This window comes from Amblyomma mixtum, chromosome 8 (assembly GCF_055824585.1).
Source record: "Amblyomma mixtum isolate Tamu chromosome 8, ASM5582458v1, whole genome shotgun sequence".
Classification (NCBI taxonomy): Eukaryota; Metazoa; Arthropoda; class Arachnida; order Ixodida; family Ixodidae; genus Amblyomma; species Amblyomma mixtum.
The window spans coordinates 33,584,411-33,603,619 of record NC_143019.1 but is presented as its reverse complement, the minus strand read 5'-3'; the positions used below and the strand labels follow the sequence as shown (position 1 = coordinate 33,603,619).

At 47.5% G+C, this 19,209-nt stretch overlaps 1 protein-coding gene across 1 annotated transcript in view; it reads left to right on the top strand.

Annotated features, from left to right (window-relative positions):
• LOC149331967 (uncharacterized) overlaps positions 1–18,360 on the top strand; it is a 45,745-nt gene extending 27,385 nt beyond the window's left edge. The window contains exons 3-5 of the mRNA XM_089555623.1: positions 11,003–11,148; positions 14,094–14,226; positions 18,106–18,360. Coding sequence (XP_089411749.1) covers positions 11,003–11,148; positions 14,094–14,226; positions 18,106–18,358 — 532 coding nt within the window. The 3' untranslated portion in view covers positions 18,359–18,360. The remainder of the gene's footprint in view (positions 1–11,002; positions 11,149–14,093; positions 14,227–18,105) is intronic.
• The last annotated feature ends 849 nt before the right edge of the window (positions 18,361–19,209 follow it).

The window sequence follows — 19,209 nt, the reverse complement described above, 5'->3', positions numbered from 1 at the left end:
AGGATAGAAATACAATAATATAAATATGAAATAGCCTAATTAACCTTTCTAGTTAGACCGCATAAATCAATAAAACCGAGAACGAAATTGGTCGAGTTGGGGAATCGAACCAGGGTCTCCGGAGTGCGATACGAGCACGCTAGCCACTCCGTAATGACAGCTGAATGGTTTGGAATGAATAAAGGCGCGTCTAGCTAATACGGCGTCTTCGTTCACTCCCATCTTCCCCCTTTCCCTTACGGCGAGGTGCAGGTGTCCACCCAGATATGCGAGAGTAATTTTTTCTAACTAGGGTCAGCAGTAGTTGAACAGCAGCTAAATTAAGTTGTCTGTAATTCTACATACATGTCTTGCTCGAATTCTTTGCCTCAATCTATCGAAAAGCTGAAACAGCTGATGAGTTGCGCTCAAATTTCACATTATGAATTAACGTAATCGTCGGCTAACTTTTTTTTTTTCACTCCCTTCTTTATCCCTTTATAAAGAAGGGAGTGAAAAAATTACCGACGATTACGTTACTTCCTAATGCGAAATTTGAGCGCAGCAAATAAGCTGTTTCACCTTTTCGATAGATTGAGGCAAAGAAATCGAGCAACACATGTATGCGCTATCACAGAATTTTTTTTTATTTTTCACACGTATTCCTTTAACAAAGACTCCACTAACAGTTCTTGACAGTCATGAAGGAAGCTTTGTGGTCGGAGAAATAGACTGATATATGTTCGACTTGGTACACCAATGCTTCATTCTCAAAGACGAGATCTATACAAGTGCCTCGCGAGGTTGTCACAGCCGTGGGACGCGTTACGAGCGAGAGGAACGGGATGTTCTCCCGCATAAGTGTTAGGAAATTGCTGTTTGTCTTTATGTCAACATTAAAGTCCCCCAATACTAACATCGGTGTGGATCGATGGACGGTTAATGCGAGTTGCAGGAAGGGCACGACGTCTTTCGTGAGTGCGGTAGGGGCGAAGTAGGCAGCTACTACCAGCAAGCCGTTGGGCAACTTTGCGGCGCACAGTTCGCCAACTTCATGTGACGTGCCAAACATTTCGACTGGTATTGCAGAGAGACCTGTGCGCAAGTAGATAGCGACTCCCGCCGCTCTGTTGTGGTCTCTGCGAGCACCACAGCAGTATAGGAAATCTATGATTTCGAGAGGCTCTTCGGGATCCATCCAGGTTTCAGCAAAGCAAAGTACAGAGGAATGGCGCAGAATGTGATCGTGGTGTACGTGCTTGGCATGTGCGGCAAGGGAGCGTACGTTAAGAATGTGGTTGTGAATGATGAATGAAGTGCTGCCAGCGAATGACGCGTCCATTGGCTGTCTGCGTGTGTTACTGATGTGTGGTTAACATGTTAAGCTTCGCCTGAAAGAGTGGAACGCGACAGCGTCTTGCAACGCTGCCAGGGAGTCCACAGAACGCCATCGCCAATTCGGCTGTAAGCCTTGCTGGACGGTAAATTTATTTTTTGAGGAAAGGAAATGTATCTCTCTCGCATATCTGGGTGGACACCTGCACCTCGCCGTAAGGGAAAGGGGGAAGATGGGAGTGAACGAAGACGCTGTATTAGCTAGACGCGCCTTTATTCATTCCAAACCATTCAGCTGTCATTACGGAGTGGCTAGCGTGCTCGTATCGCACTCCGGAGACCCTGGTTCGATTCCCCAACTCGACCAATTTCGTTCTTGGTTTTATTGATTTATGCGGTCTAACTAGAAAGGTTAATTAGGCTATTTCATATTTATATTATTGTATTTCTATCCATCGTGTTCTGTCATTAACCTGTCAATTGTTGGAACTGTCTAGGATGTTCGACACAACGTATATGAAACGAGCAACGTCTTACTGAGTGGGGAAGTGCGTGGTGGTGGAGGGAACGCGGCTTCGTACTTATGTTTTTTTCAGCAGCGTCTCCTACCGCGGACGCTGTTGTCGCTACGGCGCGCGTCTTTCTTTTCTTTTCTTCTGACCTCTTCATTTTCCTCTATATTAATTAGGCTAATTGATTAATTAAGCAATTAACTAAACTCACTCCAACTTAGTTGCAGCATCACTATACGATCCCTTTGATTGGTTGCATGGTTACTAGCCAAAGTACAATTGGCCCCATTTGAAATTCGCGCACTGTGACGTCACGAGCATTTCGACCAATTGAAAAGCGTGACATTGGGGGCGGAGCTGGTTACGAGGCCGACGCCGACGCCGACGACGACGCGAAACCCAGGAACGGACGCCAAAGAGCTGCGCTCTAAAAAAAGTTTGCCGACGATTACGTTAATTCCTAATGTGAAATTTAGTGCCCCCAGTTCTCTTTCTCTAGTTAGAAAGAGAAAGCTATGTCGTATCGGGCAACCGCGGAGGCTGAATTTCGATGAAGGCGAAATTCTAGAGGCCCGCGTACTGTGCGATGTCAGTGCAAGTTAAAGAACCCCAGGTGGTCGAAATTTCCGGAGTCCTTCACTACAGCGTCTCTCATAGCCTGAGTTGCTTTGGGACGTTAAACCCCAATAAACCAAACCAAACCTTCCTTTACGGCGCGTTTGGGGTGTCCACCGAGATGAGAGACAAATACTGTGCCATTCTCTTTCCTCAAAAGCCAATTTTTTCCCACTGTACTGCATGCGCGATGCCAGTGCGCGTTACAGCACCCCATGTTCCGGATCCTTCCCATATTTCTTCTTACCGTTCTTGGTTTGGAAGGAGTTTAAGCGTTTTTTTATGCGAAGCATACTAAAATAGCCCAACCCAGCTCCTCGAGCGCGGCGGTGTCGTTACCATTGACCTTTCGTGACCTCCATGTCATACCACGTGTTGCGTGACGTCACAGCAGATGAAAAACGGGGGCCCAACTCGCGCCGTCGCGCGAGGCGTCGTGACCAAGGATGACCACGTGGTGCGTGACGTCACAGCAGATGAGAAACGGGGCCCCAGCTCGCGCCGTCGCGCGAGGCGTCGCGACCAATGTGTTTCCTGCTTTTGCCGCTAGGTGCGCTGTAGTGAACACGTGATGCTGGAGCGGCGGTATACAAGAGGGTGCGCCTGCCTCTGCTAGGCGTACACGGGATAGAGATGCCTCCTGGAGACAGGGCTGCTCGTTGGAATGAGAAGCAAAAGTTGCGGCGTGCTACAGAGACTGATAGAGAGCGTGAAGAACGTCTAGCCAAGCGGCGTGCTCGATATGCAACTCGGCGACAATATGCTTCGCATCTGACTAGGCTTAACCTAAACTAAGCCTCAGCCATTTTTTTTAAGCATGAAATGCTTTTAGCCCCCGTTGTCGGCAGTGTGGTGACGTCACGCCGAGACCGACAGCCATCATCCGGGCACTGAAATCCACTCATCCGGGCATTGAAATCTACTCATCCGGGCACTGAATTCCAGTCATCCGGGCACTGAATTCCAGTCATCCGGGCACTGAAATCCAGTCATCCGGGCACTGAAATCGAGTCATCCGGGCACTGAAATCGAGTCATCCGGGCACTGAAATCGAGTCATCCGGGCTCTGAAACGAGAACATCCGGGCACCGTACGAGACTTAACGAGATTTAACGAGACTCTCTAAGCCCTCCTACGCGACCGGCATGCAAGCAACGGTTGGTCTCCAAACGAGTCACAAAAAATAACTGCTGCCGGTGCCTTCTCAATGTTTATCAAGATATCAGTCGCGCTGTGCGTTTGATAATGCACGGAATTATAATTTCCGATTTCTAATAACGCGGCAAAAAGCACACAAATGCCACGTACACTTCGTTGTCGTTCCGTGATCTCTTAGGGGCTTCGCGCATCGAAGCAAAGCTGCGCAGGTGCACAGGGGCCCGGGAGAGAAGCGCTGCGTTCAAAGGGCAAGGCATCGCGCCGAACGGGTGGTAGCGTTCCTCCCTTCCTTTACGGTGCGGTTCGGGTGTCCACCGAGATGACATTAGGCCCGTAAACATTTCATGCTTACTCTACTCTCGGTTACGGGAGAGGCAGAGATTTTTGTCAAAAACTAGCCTCATGACATCTGAGTTTGACAAAGATGTATTTATTTTTTTACGCCATTTCCAGGATAAAAGCAATTTCTCCACAAAGAGTTAGCCATGCGCAAGGAGAGATGCTCAAGCTGATGCAGTATCAGTCTAATTCAGGGCACCCAGTGCGGATGCCGTGGGACCTCCTACCCCACTACTAACTTACAATGACATACTTCAGCACTTAAGATTATCCCGTCGGGTCTACCCTCCGCTGGCTAAGACACTAGATAAAGGGGAGGAACAACACCTCCGAAAGCTACAGACCAACACTTACAACAACCCACGAAGACTACATGCCATAGACCCGGAGTCATTTGACTCACAATGCAAATTCTGCGGGGAGAAGGCGGACCTGTACCATATGGTATGGGCCTGCCAACGAAATCAGGCGATCACTGTTAATAACCAGCCAACGCAGGAGGGCTGGGAGGCAGCTCTGTCCAGCTCGGACGGAAAGAGTCAAAAGCAACTCATCGAAAGAGCCCGGACAGCAGCCTACGCCAATGGGGTTCCGGACTGAGAGCTCCAACCACGGCTACAACCTCCTAAACCATTTCATTAAAATATTTTCACCACCAGTCTAATTCAGTGCGGTTGCACGTGTCACATGCAACAAGGTAGTTGAAAGAGACGGAAGCTGCGGTTAAGTTTGTGCTATTGGACCTTGGTTGTTCTCTGCCGAATCGCAGAGGTGTCAAACGAATCGTTGTGATTCCGGCCGCAGCGGCTTAATTTCTTTGGAGGAGAAATTCTAGAGACCCGTGTGCTGTGCGATGTCAGTGCACGTAAAAGAACCCCAGGTGGTCGAAATTTCCGGAGCCCTCCACTACGGCTTCTCTCATAGCCTTAGTCGCTTTGGGAGTTAAACCCATGTTGTGATGCACATATGTATGCTGATATAACAAGGAAATATACCTGATATAGCGAAGGTGGCTGTAAATAACAATAGTAGTGCAAAATCTATGACGAAGATGGCGCTGCTTGTGTCTCTTCAAAGCGATGCTTCCGGAAAGGAAACATCCGAGAATGTTTGCATTGTTGACAGATAATTTTTTCGTTTTAAAGCGCAGTTCTTTGGAACCCGTTTCTGCGTTTGGCAGCGTCGCCGTCGCCGTTGTCCGCTGTAACCAGCAGTGGTCACCTTAGCCGCGATTTCAGCTGCAACGAGTGGAGCGGGAGCTTGGAAAGCAGAAGGAAGGTATACTTGGTAAATTGGTAAATCGGTTTTGGAGGAAAGGAAATGGAGCATTATGTCTCTCACATATCTAGGTGGACACCTGAACCACACCATAAGGGACGGGAAGAAGGTGGGAGTGAAAGAAGAAAGAGAGAAAGTGGTTTCGTAGTGGAGCTCTCCGGAATAATTTCGACCACCTGCGGATCTTTGTGCGCTGACATCGCACAGCACACGGGCGCCTTTTGCGTTCCGCGTCCATCGAAACGCGGCGAATAACCGCCCTCTTGGAGCAGTTGACACCTCAACCGTGCTTTACGCTACTTGGCGTATAGTGACAGATGTGCGCTGCATGCGTTGGCGTTGACGTTTTGCCAGAAACGCGGCGCTGAAGCCATAGGCCGTTGGCGTTCACTGTGTTCATTGCCGTTGGCGTTGATGTTTTACACTCCAATCATTTTAAGGAAAGGAAGTGGGCATAACTGGCTTCCTGGGTCAGTGGACGCCTGAATCGCGCTTTTAGGTATGTGTAGTGATGAGAGAGAGAGATGTGGGCTGCAGGCATTGACAATGTTGTGCCAGACACACGGCGCTGAAGCCATAGGCTGTTGACGTTCATTGTGTACACTGGCGTTGGCGTTAAAGGTGCACTGAAGAGGATTCTGAACATCTTTTTGTCGCGGGAACTCGATCCACACGTTCTTAGCATTCTTAGAAACAGTGACTTATTGCCCTGTGTGGCCGATTTCCCCAATTAAAACGAATTAACATCCGGCTCCCGCCTTTTTTTTTTAATTCTGCCTCGTACGGTGGGCGGAGTCGAACAACGCGTGGAGCGCCTTTCACCCAGTCCCGTGGAGGCTTTGCTTTCGCTTTATTTTGTTTTTTAGGTTTCCATGAATAAATAGTTTCATTCGCAGATAATATAGCCGCAAAATAAGCCCGAAGAAATAAAAATACGCGCGGACTATTTGCTACTACGGCCTACTACGTATTACTCCGCCGATGGCAGAGCGGCAAGCCGCCGCGGGACTGGGTGAAAGGCGCTCCACGCGTTGGTCGACTCCGCCCACCGTCCGAGGCAGAATTAAAAAAAAAAAGGCGGGAGCCGGATGTTAATTCGATTTAATTGGGGAAATCGGCCACACAGGGCAGTAAATCGCAGTTTCTAAGAAAGCTCGGAACGTGTAGATCGAGTTCCCGCGGCAAAAAGACAAGTTCAGAATCCTCTTCAGTGCACCTTTAACATTTTACACTCCAATGATTTGAAGGAAAGGAAGTGCCTTCCTGGGTCAGTGGACGCCTTAATCGTGCTTATAGGTACGTGTGGTGATGAGGGAGAGATATGGGCTGCAGGCGTCAACGTTGTACCAGAAACGCGACGCTGAAGCCATAGGCTGTCGACGTTCTTTGCGTCCATTGGCGTTGGCGTTGACAACGTTTTTGGGTTGTGACAAGAACCCTAGAAGTCGCCGAACGCCACGAGCTCATGGCCATTTGGTGGGGCTATAACCCCACGTCATCTGCTACTTTTGTCGGCGGAAATAAACTTTATCCTCCTCCTCACACCAATAATTTTAAGGAAAGGAATCATAACTGGCTTCCTGGGTGAGTGTACGCCTGAATCGCGCTTATAGGTATTGGGGTGATGAGAGAGAGAGATCTGGGCTGCATGCGTTAGCGCTGACAACGGTGGTGGTGGTGAAAACATTTTGTTACGAATGAACAGGAGGTATGTTTGGATCAGCCCGTAAGGGACCGATCCTTACAAACACTAGGTGGAGGTCCCTAGTATGGGACCCCAGTGGCGGTTGCCGCCGCCCGGGCGCGCCCGACTAGGGACAACGGTGGGCGAACTCTCACGATCAACCATTAACTGCCACCTGCCAGGGTGGCAGGGTGGCTGGGGACTTTAATGCAGATATTGTAACGTGGCGGCCAGCCGAGGAATGAGGCGTGATGAACAATGGAGAAGAGATGATATGGCCGCTGGCCTAGCGCGAGTGCTCCGTCCCGCGCCACTGCCAGCTTCGTCTTCGTCACACAACCCGGGGCCTTCGAGCGATCGTCCCGATCGGTGACGAACAGACGGCGAAATGGAGATGGTCTTGAGTGGGGGGTTGAATAGTATGGAGAAGATGGTGCAGTGCTGGCCGCCACGATGAGAAAGATGATCGAAGGATGAGTCCCGGTCCAGGAAGCGTCCGGGCCGGAGGGTGCCAGGAGCCGACGGCCGAGGTCCGTGGACGCACCGGACGGCAGGGGCAGGGGGGCGATGTCTTCGGGTGTGGGTCTTAGGTCTTGGGTCGGTCGGGTCTCGGGTCGTCGTGTCTTGTGGTCCAGGCGGGGGACGGGGCTGGGGTGAGCGGCGAGGTCGGTTCAGGTCGGGCGGGCTGGGGCATGGCCGGGCGGCGCGGACCAGGCAATCACGGCCGACGTCCACGGTAGGCGCAGGACACCGAAGCTCCGGGACCAGGATGGCGATGAAGGACCCCAGCACCTCACACCAAATGTAACGTGGCGGCCAGCCGAAGAATGAAGCGTGATCAACAATGGAGAAGAGATGATTTAATGGCCGCTGGCCTAGCGCGAGTGCTCCGTCCCGCGCCACTGCCAGCTTCGTCTTCGTCACGATATAAAGACAAACAGGAATTTCTTACCACTTATGCGGGGGAACATCCCGTTCCTCTCGCTCGAAATTCCTCCCATGGCTGTAACAACCTCGCGAAATACTCGCATAGACCTCGTCTTTGAGAACCAGGCATTGGTGCAGCAAGTTGATAATATATCCATCTATTTCTCCGACCACAAAGCTTTCTTCATGACAATCAAGAACCGTTAGTGGAGTGTTTCTTGGAGAAGGAATATGTGGGAAACATAACAAATTGTCTGTAATTTAACATGTATCTCTTGCTCGAATGCTTTGCCTCAATCCGTCGAAGAGCTGAAACAGCGCATGTGCTGTGCTCAAGTTTCGCATTAGTAATAACGTAATCGACGGCAATTTTTTAGTTTTCGACATCTCACTCGTCAACCACCAACTGTGTTGTTGGATGCTATGACCTCACATAACGGCGTCGTCACCGGCGGAACCTTCCACGAGTACTGAGGTCGATCACCGAGAACGCCATGCACAAACACAACGCAGCTTTGAGCACACTAAGGTTCGCAGCCTCAGGTATAGAATTTCATTCGTAGTGTGTCGTAAAAGCTTTCTGCGGATATCGTAACCTCTGTGATCGTCTCTGGTTGTTACGGCGCGTAGAAATTGAAGTCACGAATAGCCCGTGCCTTCCAATGAGCTCTCGCTTACGGGGGCGGAGAACACTGATTAGGGGATCTTACGAGATGCTATCGCATGCAGGGATTGCTCATCACTGTCAGAGAGCGGCCGATTTCTCAGCACTTTCCTCGTAGGCGTCCGGTATTATATCGACGGAGGTGTACGCAGCGTCGCTCTGAATCCGCTATTAATCCGCGCTCTGAACCTGAAGCACATGTTCTGCCCTTGAGTGGCGAAATCCAAACCGACGATTAAAACCCAAGACGCTACCCGGGTCGCGGCGAGGCAAGGTGATCCTCGGTGGAATGAGTTATCTGAATCCGAATCTCCCATTGGAACATTTTTTTTTTCGTGTAACGAGAACATGTCCTCCGGATCTACGAAACTTGTAGCGCCTGACACGTATGGAGAGAAGGAAGCGAACAACACATGCGCTACGCATGTATTGTCCTCTTCGTTCCGAACTTGGGTGTCAAGCGCTACAAGTTTCGTCATGATCAACCAAGTCACACCAGCAGCTGTCCTGACATCCTATTCATGTGGAGAACACTGATCAGGCAATCTTACCAGATGCTATTGCATGTCGTGATTACCCATTACAATCGGAGAGATGCTGATTTTTCAGCCCTTTCTGGGTACCAGCAAACGCTTTCATTTTATTGGCCCTAGCCTAATTTAAATCTTCAGAAATTTTGTAAATTTATCAGTGGACGAAAGAAACCTATTCTCCAAATTTTAGATGACGCGTTACTAACCAATCCTGAGTCTATTACACTGCACTTTAACTACCACCTAAGAATGTCTATCCCTTCTACGAATAGACGTTGTCCCTCGAACAAAGGCACGATTCAGGAATCTCGTGCGTGCCCAATATCGATCTACCTGTCACACGAGCCACTTCGTGTATATTTACGAGCGCTTACACGGCACCGCTGTCACCCGCTGAGGAAGATTTTTTGATGAGCGACCGGACAGCTGTTTTGCACGTGCACTGCGCTGCCACCAATTCGTATTGCCATCAGACTATGCCCAGCCGCATTATCCCTTGCAGCCGCCATGGGTGATGACTCAGCCTTCAGTATGCCTGCATGCACCTGGCATACTAAAGAAATCTGTGATGCCACTAAGCGTACTGAAGCAACTTGCTCTTGCCTACATCTGGTCAGAATACGAAAACTGTGTGCACGTATACACGGATGGATCTGCGTCACCAAAGGCATAGACAGCAGCTTTCGTAATCCCCGCTCAGGAGACGACTCGGAGATTCATTTTAGGGTACAATTCTACTTCAACCGCTGAAGAGCTTGTGACCCTTCGGGAAGCGATACTCCACATCTGCGGATAACAGCTTCAGGAGTGGTGCATTTCCACGGACTATAAACCTGCACTATATACAAATTTTGGGACGCTTCCTGCGCCACACCGCCTACCAGGCTCTGGCTATCAAGTGCGATTGACATATAAAATGTGTTTCTCCTGCGCTATATAGAAGAGTTATTGAAATGTATTGTATTAGTTTGCTGTTTCAATCAGATCTTCCTCTTCATACCCTCACAGAAAATTCGCTTGAATATGAAATATTCAACATATTTATAGCATGGATCTGAAACGTGGATATGGAAACATTAAGGACATGAAAAACACAAAAAATGCGCGTATATGAAGACAGCAGATATCTTCGAATACTTTCCGGATCGTAAGATTTCTGTGCATTTCTAATTTCATATGCGCGTCTCCTACGGAACGTTTCAGCAGTGAGGAGGTTATGAAGGAAGGAAATACACGGTAGCTTTCTCACTGTGACTAAGCAGCCGAACTGGGCCTTAAGAGAAGGGATTAAAGGGGTGCTTGCAAGAGTGGTTCGATCCCGCTTGCGATCGGGGCAGCTCTCGGTTTTGTCCAAGCCTTTGATGGGCCTGAGGTATGGGCAGCAAAGAAGAAGGAAAAGTATGGACAGTGAAAAAAATGTGTGTGTTCGTGAAAAAAACATTTAATGAACACAGTAAGTCGGCTTTAGTGGTGTGGGCCCTGACTCCAGGATCGCATTGGCTTTTGCCGCCCCTCTTGCCCGGTTCACCAGCGAAGGCTGATCTTCCGTATTAGAGCTGGACAGCGCTGCCTCCCAGTCCTCACTTGTTGGATTATGGACTCTTGCTGTAACTGGGTCTTTCTGACATGCTCATGGCCGCATAAATGGCAATTAAGGCGGATCGAGGAATTCTGGAACATAAAGCTGAATTTAACTGGGTTGATATATAAGTACGTCATTGCAATTTTTATTAGCATGATCCCTTTGCTGCCTGTTCAGATTTTTGTCCACTTCAGTGTATACTTTCATCTTTAATACCAAATGCTGGAGTAATTTCCTATAGCAAAAAGTTAATTTCAAAATACAGTACCGTACCTAGAAATGAATATACTGCAGACTCAACATCAGCGCATATCTGAGGAATTTTTTGTGGCATTTAAGTGTAGAAATTAGGTTTGGAATAAATGAAGCTACATCATTTTTTTCTCTATCTTTCAGGCAGGAGTTGAAAAGTGCGGCATGTGCTAAAGACTACGCCACTCGCTGCCTGCTGGGGTTCACCCGTGGCGCCGCCCTGGTAGCGGTCAACGCAGTCGTCGAAGAGCTCGAGGGAAAGTGCGACACATCGCATGCCGCGCACAAGCGTAAGTGCGAACTTTCTCAAAAGGTCTTCTGCGATGTGCGCCTATGGAATAAGCGAGTACAAATCTTGTGCAAAGTTACGGGCTTGACAGGCTATGACTTATAGAGACTAGCTTCACTGAAAAACAGCCCGCAAGTACCTGTTATCCAAGTCGGGTGGGGCGTACATTGCATCAGCCTCATCAAAGAGAAGTTTGAATGAAAAGGAGATTGGGTGCTTTTTGTTGCGAAAGCAACACTACGCGAGTCACCGAGCCATTTCGCAGAGCTGACGAAAGGCCATACTGCGCATGCGCGAGGAGCATTGACCGACGTCACACGGCGCACAGCTGGCACGCCGCCGCCGTCGCTGCGCGGGTGACTCAGGTGACGCCGCCGCGCTCGCCAGTTGAGCATGCGCAGTAGCGGCGCATAGCTAGCGTGCCGGGGCCGCTGCCGCGCGCTCTCCATCGCCTCTCTCTCTCTCTCCTCGTTGCTTTCGCAATCCTCCAGGTTTAACCAGAGCTAAACCAGTGCCAATTTTATTGAAACGGCGGCATTTCAGTAGGATACTTCTGAGGGAATTTCCTGGAGACGCCCCCGGGGGTCGCTCTGGTCGCGTAAAATGAAGCCCCTGTGTGAAAACAAATTATTTTCGGAGTAAAAGCGCAAGAATAGGAAGTTAACTGGAGAAATATAAAGAAAATATACAGGTTTGGAAGACTAGCCTGAACCGCGTGGGTCCCCTGCAAAGGCGGGACTAGCATTGCGATTGCTGCCGGCAACTGCTCTGTCGTAGCGGAACTTAATGCGAAAAAACATACTAATTACCTTTTCTTCGACTCGCCGGTAATCGCGGTGACATTTGCCGGTGCTTTCTACGCGACTTGAACGCCTTCAAGTAGTACGTAGTGTTTGCTTATTTGTTCGAACGAGCGCCTTCAGCCCACGAGAGCATTATTAAAGCGAGGGGGGGGGGGGGGGGGGGTGACGTATTAGGCCGCTATTTAAATAAACGGAATGCTGGGAATGAGGTTACCCGAAAAATAAACGGAGGGGTGAAAGGTAGGAAAAAAGGATCAAAAAGTGAGAACATTAGAGCAACGCCGAAACGACAACCCGGTAAAAGCAAATGTAGAGGCATTGCAGAATGAAACATGATCGCACAGGAAGGTGGAAATTATTGGCAATCGCATCATTAGCAATGCCTCCCAGAATTTAAGAACATGCACCTGCCTCATGCTCAATGATATAGATGGCTGAGCCGGAATAATCAACTTTCGGTGCTGGCAATCAGTTTCGCTGTTCAGTTCTAAGGATACGTTAGGTTAGGCCAGTTAAACATCATGTCCAACATTCTTGGACTAAAATGTTGAGTATTGAAATATTGTAAGGTATTGTTATGGAAATATTGACGGTAATGGTCCATTCCAGCGATGTGTAGGAAAATCTTTCTTTTAGAGTGTTTCCATCATTCGCATCAAGCAGTTATGACGGCCATAGAAAAGAAAAGGGGAAGGAACACTTTTGACGACAGAAAAAGCATCCATAGCAAAAAAATGCAAGACTGCCGTTGAGTGATCTGCGGATATATTGATTGTTATAGTGAAATCTTACGTTATGCGAAAAAATTGCGTTCACAAACTGGTTCCCGTTCAAAAATGCATTTGAATTGTTAGGTATGAGGCGAACAAGTTTACCTTTGCTTATCACTTACCTTTGATTACCTTTGCTTATCAGAGAAAGAGCAAGCATTATATTTTCTTGGGATAGTGGTATTTCGTTTTACATGCAGCGCACCAATAAAAGGACGAATAGAAGTGCTGGATGCTTTGTGTGCGTCTCCACTTCTATCCATCTTTGCTCTTTAAGCCGCAAGTAGAAAAAAACAAACAGAAGGAAAAGAAACTTCTGCGCCTTAAATCAGTTGCAGCAGATATATCTGTTTTAGTCTATACATGCCCAGTAATTCTGGATAAGAGCGTTTTTGAATAGGAACCATTGGTACTTTCTTGCCTTAAATTAGTTGCAGCAAATGTATTTGTTTTAGTCTATACATACCCAGCAATTCTGGATAAAATCATTTTTGAGTGGGAAATCATTGGTGAATGCAATTTTTTCATATAATGTAAGATTTCTCTATAACAATCAATATATCCGCAGATCACTCATTGACAGTCTTGAATTTTTTTTCTATTAACGTTAGTGCTATCGTCAGGAGCGTTTACGGTTGGTTTTGTATGGCAGGGATATAATATGTTCGATGCGATCGATGGAAACGCTTTAAAAGAAAGATTTTGCTGCATATCAGAATGAACCGTTACCTTCAATATTCCCTTAAGAGTACGTTGCAATTTTGAAATCTTCAAAAATTTTTGCCCGACAATGTTGGACATGGTCTGTCATTCTGTCAGCGTACGCATAAGAACTCTGGCTTTGTCTCTGAATCATATCGGTGACATATGATGAGGATAAATAATTAGGTTTGGTTTGGTTTATGGGGTTTAACGTCCCAAAGCGACTAAGGCTATGAGAGACGCCGTAGTGAAGGGCTCCGGAAATTTCGACCACCTGGGGTTCTTTAACGTGCACTGACATCGCACAGCACACGGGCCTCTAGAATTAGTTGAAATTAACCCAGACGGGGAGACGCTGAATGCGTTCTACTCGTGCTATCGCTCTTATGTATTCTGTATCCCACTGACTCGCTTACAAGGATTGGACAAGTTAAGTTTTCTTAAGCTCCGCGTGCATTAATTTAAAGCTGATATCAAATGAAATCATCCAGACTCAGTGTAAGCAATACACACAGGTGTTTTGCCTGAGGATGAAAAGAAAAAGTAAAGCTGAAATCATGACGAATAACTGAAGGGCTCTGTTTCTGGAGATCACAGATGCGTGCATCGGAATAGCGATTGACTACACGAACGGAGAGTGAACTTTAATGTTGTTCGCTTTCAAAACCCAGGATACTTCCAGCACGTGAAGTGCATGAACCAGGCAGGCGAGAGGCTCCACGGCTGCGTGAAGAAATACCAGCAAGACCTATACGTCGCCGCCCGCAAGGCGTCTAGGAAGCTCAAGATACCTTACGCTTGCTGGTAAGATATACACACTTTATTTGCTCAGCATGGTCTTTATTAATAGGGAGCAAAGTGCAGGTCGAACTACATGCGGTGATTTGGCGCTGAAGTATCACATACGGTTCAAGAATGGCTCAGTGTTTTTCTCACTTTCTGAACATTTCTCTCAACCCCAACTGGCATACTCCTGAAATACATCCTTTACTCATGCGAAATTTCAGTACAAATTATAATATAGTGAACATGACTCTTATAGCCGTCATCTTCCATCGCACACTGTTTTTTAGTCACAAATCATGTAGCAGTTTTTTACTGTATGTAGCGGATGCATCGACACTGCCTTTGCTATTTCTGAACGCTAGGCCTTCAAGATTATTTATCAAGCCTGAACTGCATTTGGACAGATGCTGTTAAGTTCTAAAAATATACTAAATTTTGTCTTCACAGTTGTGGCGCACTACAGATGAAGTACCATTTTCGGCACACTTGTTTTTTTATAGCGGCACTTGCTAAGGCGCCCAGGTCTTGACACAAACAGCAGGACAGCAGGGGAAACGCCTCTTGAACTGTGATGAAAATTTTTTTCTGATATTATTTTTCCCCTTTAACGTCAGGAATGGACTGAAGCTGCCACAGAGAGAGTGGCCTCCCAGGCAGCCAGGCTCCACCCCTGTAGCCTTCGTTACTAAGAAAGTTGCCACTGAACATAGACCTTTGCAATAAGGGCTCCCTGGGCGCTGCCATATTGTTCACTGCACTTGTCGTGGGTTCCTCGCGCTTGCAAGGTGGAAGCGCTGGCGGAACCGGACAGTCCAGAGAGGAGTCGTTTCGACAACTCCCTCGCCCGATGCAAATGGGTATAGTCAGGCCATAGTTGTCAACGGAGCTGGACGCATAACTAGGTCCAGTGGAGACTGCGGTGAGGAGAGGCGGGAAAGCTGTGCAGGGAGTACAACGTGCGCCCTATGGGGGCCAGATGACCTTGAAGTTTGTTTTGGTGGACGCCCTAAAATTTTGAGACGGAACGTGTTTAGCAAATTATGCAGAAGATGTTAGGTATACTGGCAAGATTCGATCGCATACCGCGTGCGATTAACTGCTTTCTTCTTGCTGAAGAAGCTTAGTCCGTGGAACTATGGAACTAGAGGCTACTTATCTAGGAAATGCGTCGTCCACTTAAATTGAGTGCGGAAGAGAGAGACGGCCGTTCTTAAGCCGATGACCTTCCAGTGAGCTTGCAGCCCTCGCTACAGCTGGGTTGCTGTTCGTGCGCACAAATTCGACCAATAAGCAGTATGAATTTAGCATCAGTATTCTGCCTTGCGCCCATGTTTCCGTACTGTCACCCAGCCACGGTACAATATACAATCCTATGGCAGTTTATTGATAATAAGTTGCTATTTATGACCCGAGATTACTTTCTAAATGTACTCCACCCGATTCTTATTCGCCCCAGCTACTTCGCTAGTATTGTCAGCATCTGCGGTCACTACTTGCCCTAGATAGATGTATTCTCTTACCACTTATACGCCATTGTCTGTCATTAACTAATGTTCACTTCCGAGGCTGTTCAACATTACCGTAGTTTTCTTCATGTTAAGTCTCACATCCATGCTTTGGATCTTTAGGTCTCCAGTCATGCAACGTAATTCTTGGCCTTATTTACTCAACACGGCAATGTCATCAGCCAAGCGGAGGTTTGTAAGGTGTTCCCTGTTAACTTCTCCCCAGCTAACTCCAGGCTAACCCTTTCCAACTTCTTAAATACGCAGTGAATAGCAGCGGAGAGACTTTGGCGAGATAATGTAAGCGGCTCATCAATCTGCCGTCTTGCCTGAAACCATTCCTTATTGGTATGTCAGCACTTTTCCTGCTGAAGATTATCGTTGCAGTTCCTATCAGTATTTTGAAGCACGTTTATATATATGCTTTTCCTACTCCGTGGTTAAGCAATGCCCACGTGTCTGCTGACGTTTGGACTGTACCATTTGCTTTTTTCTTAGTACATATGAAGGTGTTATTTTGTGGGTTATATTGATAATATTTGTTGTTTATTTTCTGCGCATCTTTATCAGCTTATGATGGCGCGAGATGTCCTCCATTATAGAGCAGCACCCTTACGAAATTTTTTTTGCCGCACACATGACGGCACAAAATCTTTTAGCCGAACTCGCAGACATCATTCAAGGATGAAGCCTGAATACAAGCGTAAGAGGACTTATAGTGCCTAGCATCTAAGGGCAGATGTGGTGTGTGTCTCTAACATATTTGTTAGATGTGTGTTTATGACCTGAGAACATAAAGACAATTAGCTTTCTCAGAAGGCACTACACACAACTTTCCTAAAAAACACTTTGGAAAATAGTTCCACGACTCTGGCCAACCTATGACCAGGATTCAGCAATACGGAACCTGTCAATAGCTGTTTTGTGCCCTCTTTCGTCTTCTCACTATCCCCGCCAGCATAGCGGTGGTGCAACTTTGGCGAGATAATGTAAGCGGCTCATCAATCTGCAATTATCCTCGTCTCGACTCCAGAAAAGTGTGGGGAATAGTTCCAATAAGCACCTATAGTGTCGCCGCAGGCTTTTCCTCACCGTGTTTACGAGTGGAATACCACTTCAGGTTTCTCAATCAACTGTGTCGCGTGCCTTAGGGTATAGTGGCCACACGTACCCGTTAACCTCAGAAGGATATCGATAGGTTGCCGCGACTGGCATATAATCGTGACAGCTGGAAGCCTAAAGTTCTGGAAGCCTAAAGGGATTCTGTGTGGCCGCACAAGTTTTCAATTTGAGCATTTAACGCGACGGGGAGGAAACACTTTTTATCCTCCATTCATTAAGAAACAGATTAAGACAGCGCAACGGAACGAAGACAAGAAAGAACAAGAAACCCCGGACGGGTGCTGTTTTTTGACTGCATCACAGTCAGGTTGTTGTCTTCCATAAATTTCGTGACTTCTACGAGGGGCGGTAGTAGTTTCCGGCCGTGGCTCATGCTGTTGATGACGCAATCCACACGATCTCCGATGGACCATTCCTTGTCCTGGGTGTGCGTCCAGTCAGCCACCTCCTTAACCATTGCCAACAACCGAGGACAGGTAGGGAGGTGGCTGACCAGTCACACACCCAGGACAAGGAACGACTAATCAGAGACGGTGTGGATTGCGTCATCAAAACTTGAGTCACGGCCGGAAACTACGTCCGTCCCTCATAAATGTCACGAAATTTATGGAAGACAACATCCTAACTGGGAGGCAGTAAAAAAAACAGCGCCCGTCCCGTGTTTCGTGTTCCTGTCAGGCCACCGAGAACAAGAACAAATTATGGCTCTCAAACGACGTTGTACCAGATAACAGCTCTTCTTAATTCTAGCAAAGAAATAAAACATCTTATCCATAAATGCATAAACGAGCGCTTATTGAGGAAACAATTAGCATACATGCTTTAGCAAAACCCTCATAAGCTTACACTGATGAAAACGTGTCTAATGAATGTTGAAAGTGTCTTTTAAACTTCTGTTTTCATGTCTTGATGTGCCTATGCTAACTTGCCTTTGAAATTCGTGTGTGTTCATTTCACATGTTCTATTACTGTTGCACATGTTACGCTGTGTTACTGCGCCAGGTGCACCAAGGGAGATGGGCCTCGTCAGGCTTGTATGCCTTTTGCCCTCTCCCTCAAGTATGTACACATACTTCAAATAAACATTTTTCCTTCCTTCTCCTCCTCGTTCTGTTGTGCTGTGTTAATCAGTTTTTTAATGAATGAACCAACTATCCCATACTAGAATCCTCTATAGAACGTATTCCTCCATTCAATCCCATTCAATCGAGCAGTTTTTGACATACGCCTCGCACTTCCCGCCATTTGTCCCTCGGTCATCTCCCTGCAGCCAGTACTACGAGTTCTACTCCTGCTGCGAGGAGGCCCTGACGGAGTACTGTAGTGACCCGGACGCCGCCCAGCTGATGCGAGACACGGCGGACAACGTGTTCGGCAACGTGCTGAGCGTCATCTGCGGACCCTACCAGAAGGACTCGACACACTGCCTCTCCCTGGAGGCCCTGCCACAGGCGGGGCCGAACGACACCGTGCCAAAGAACTTCATCTCCCCGCTCAAATCGATCGTGCTGTCCGTGGGATGAGTCGTGTACCGAAGGAATTTAGACGTGGACGCAAGGCAAAAACATTCTAATGAGCTTTCTCTCCACCGCCCTCTCAATTTTTTTCTGCGAAGAATGCAAGACACAAAAACAAAACTGAGCGTCCGATGCAAGAAAAAGCATAAATTTAGAACGAGAGAGACAGAGAGGAAGATAGGTTTATTTGCGAAGAAATACACAGAGCTCGGCCGAGGTACTATTCTGTAGCCTGCTGTTTTACCTTGGGGAAGGATGAGAAGGGAATAAAAAGGGTTGTGGTGGGTTACTATGAGGACAGAAGACACGTGTGAATATATTCAAACATATCAATATGCCTGACCACAGCCACGAGTCGACGTCAACGCAGAAAGGGCAGCTCACCATGAAAGTGAAAGTGGTACAGTTTACATTACAAGACATAATGGATAATACCTGGATTAATAATAACCGGATAATAGACTTGAGCAATGAAATCAGAGAAGTAGTAGCACAGGATATAGCAGGTGACGACAGAAAGACGCAAGCGAGATAAGATTAAGAGATTAGCTGAGATGCGATGGCCACAAGGCTGATAGAATATGAACTGATGATGTACCTATGCCAATTTCAAACAACCGTCCGCAACACGCACGTGGGCGAAAAACAAAAACATAGAGACGAAGGTCGGAGTGTTAATTGTTGGGCTAGTTAGTACTGTAGTTGGCACATATTCATAGGACAACATATATAGGGAAAGAACGAACACAGCGCTTTGCTCGTCTTATCTGCCCTTCCTTCTGTGTGTCTTCTTTGGCCTGGATTTGTTGCGCTGTTATTCTATGAAGGAGGTCGGAGTGCCATGTCCGAATGCCGCT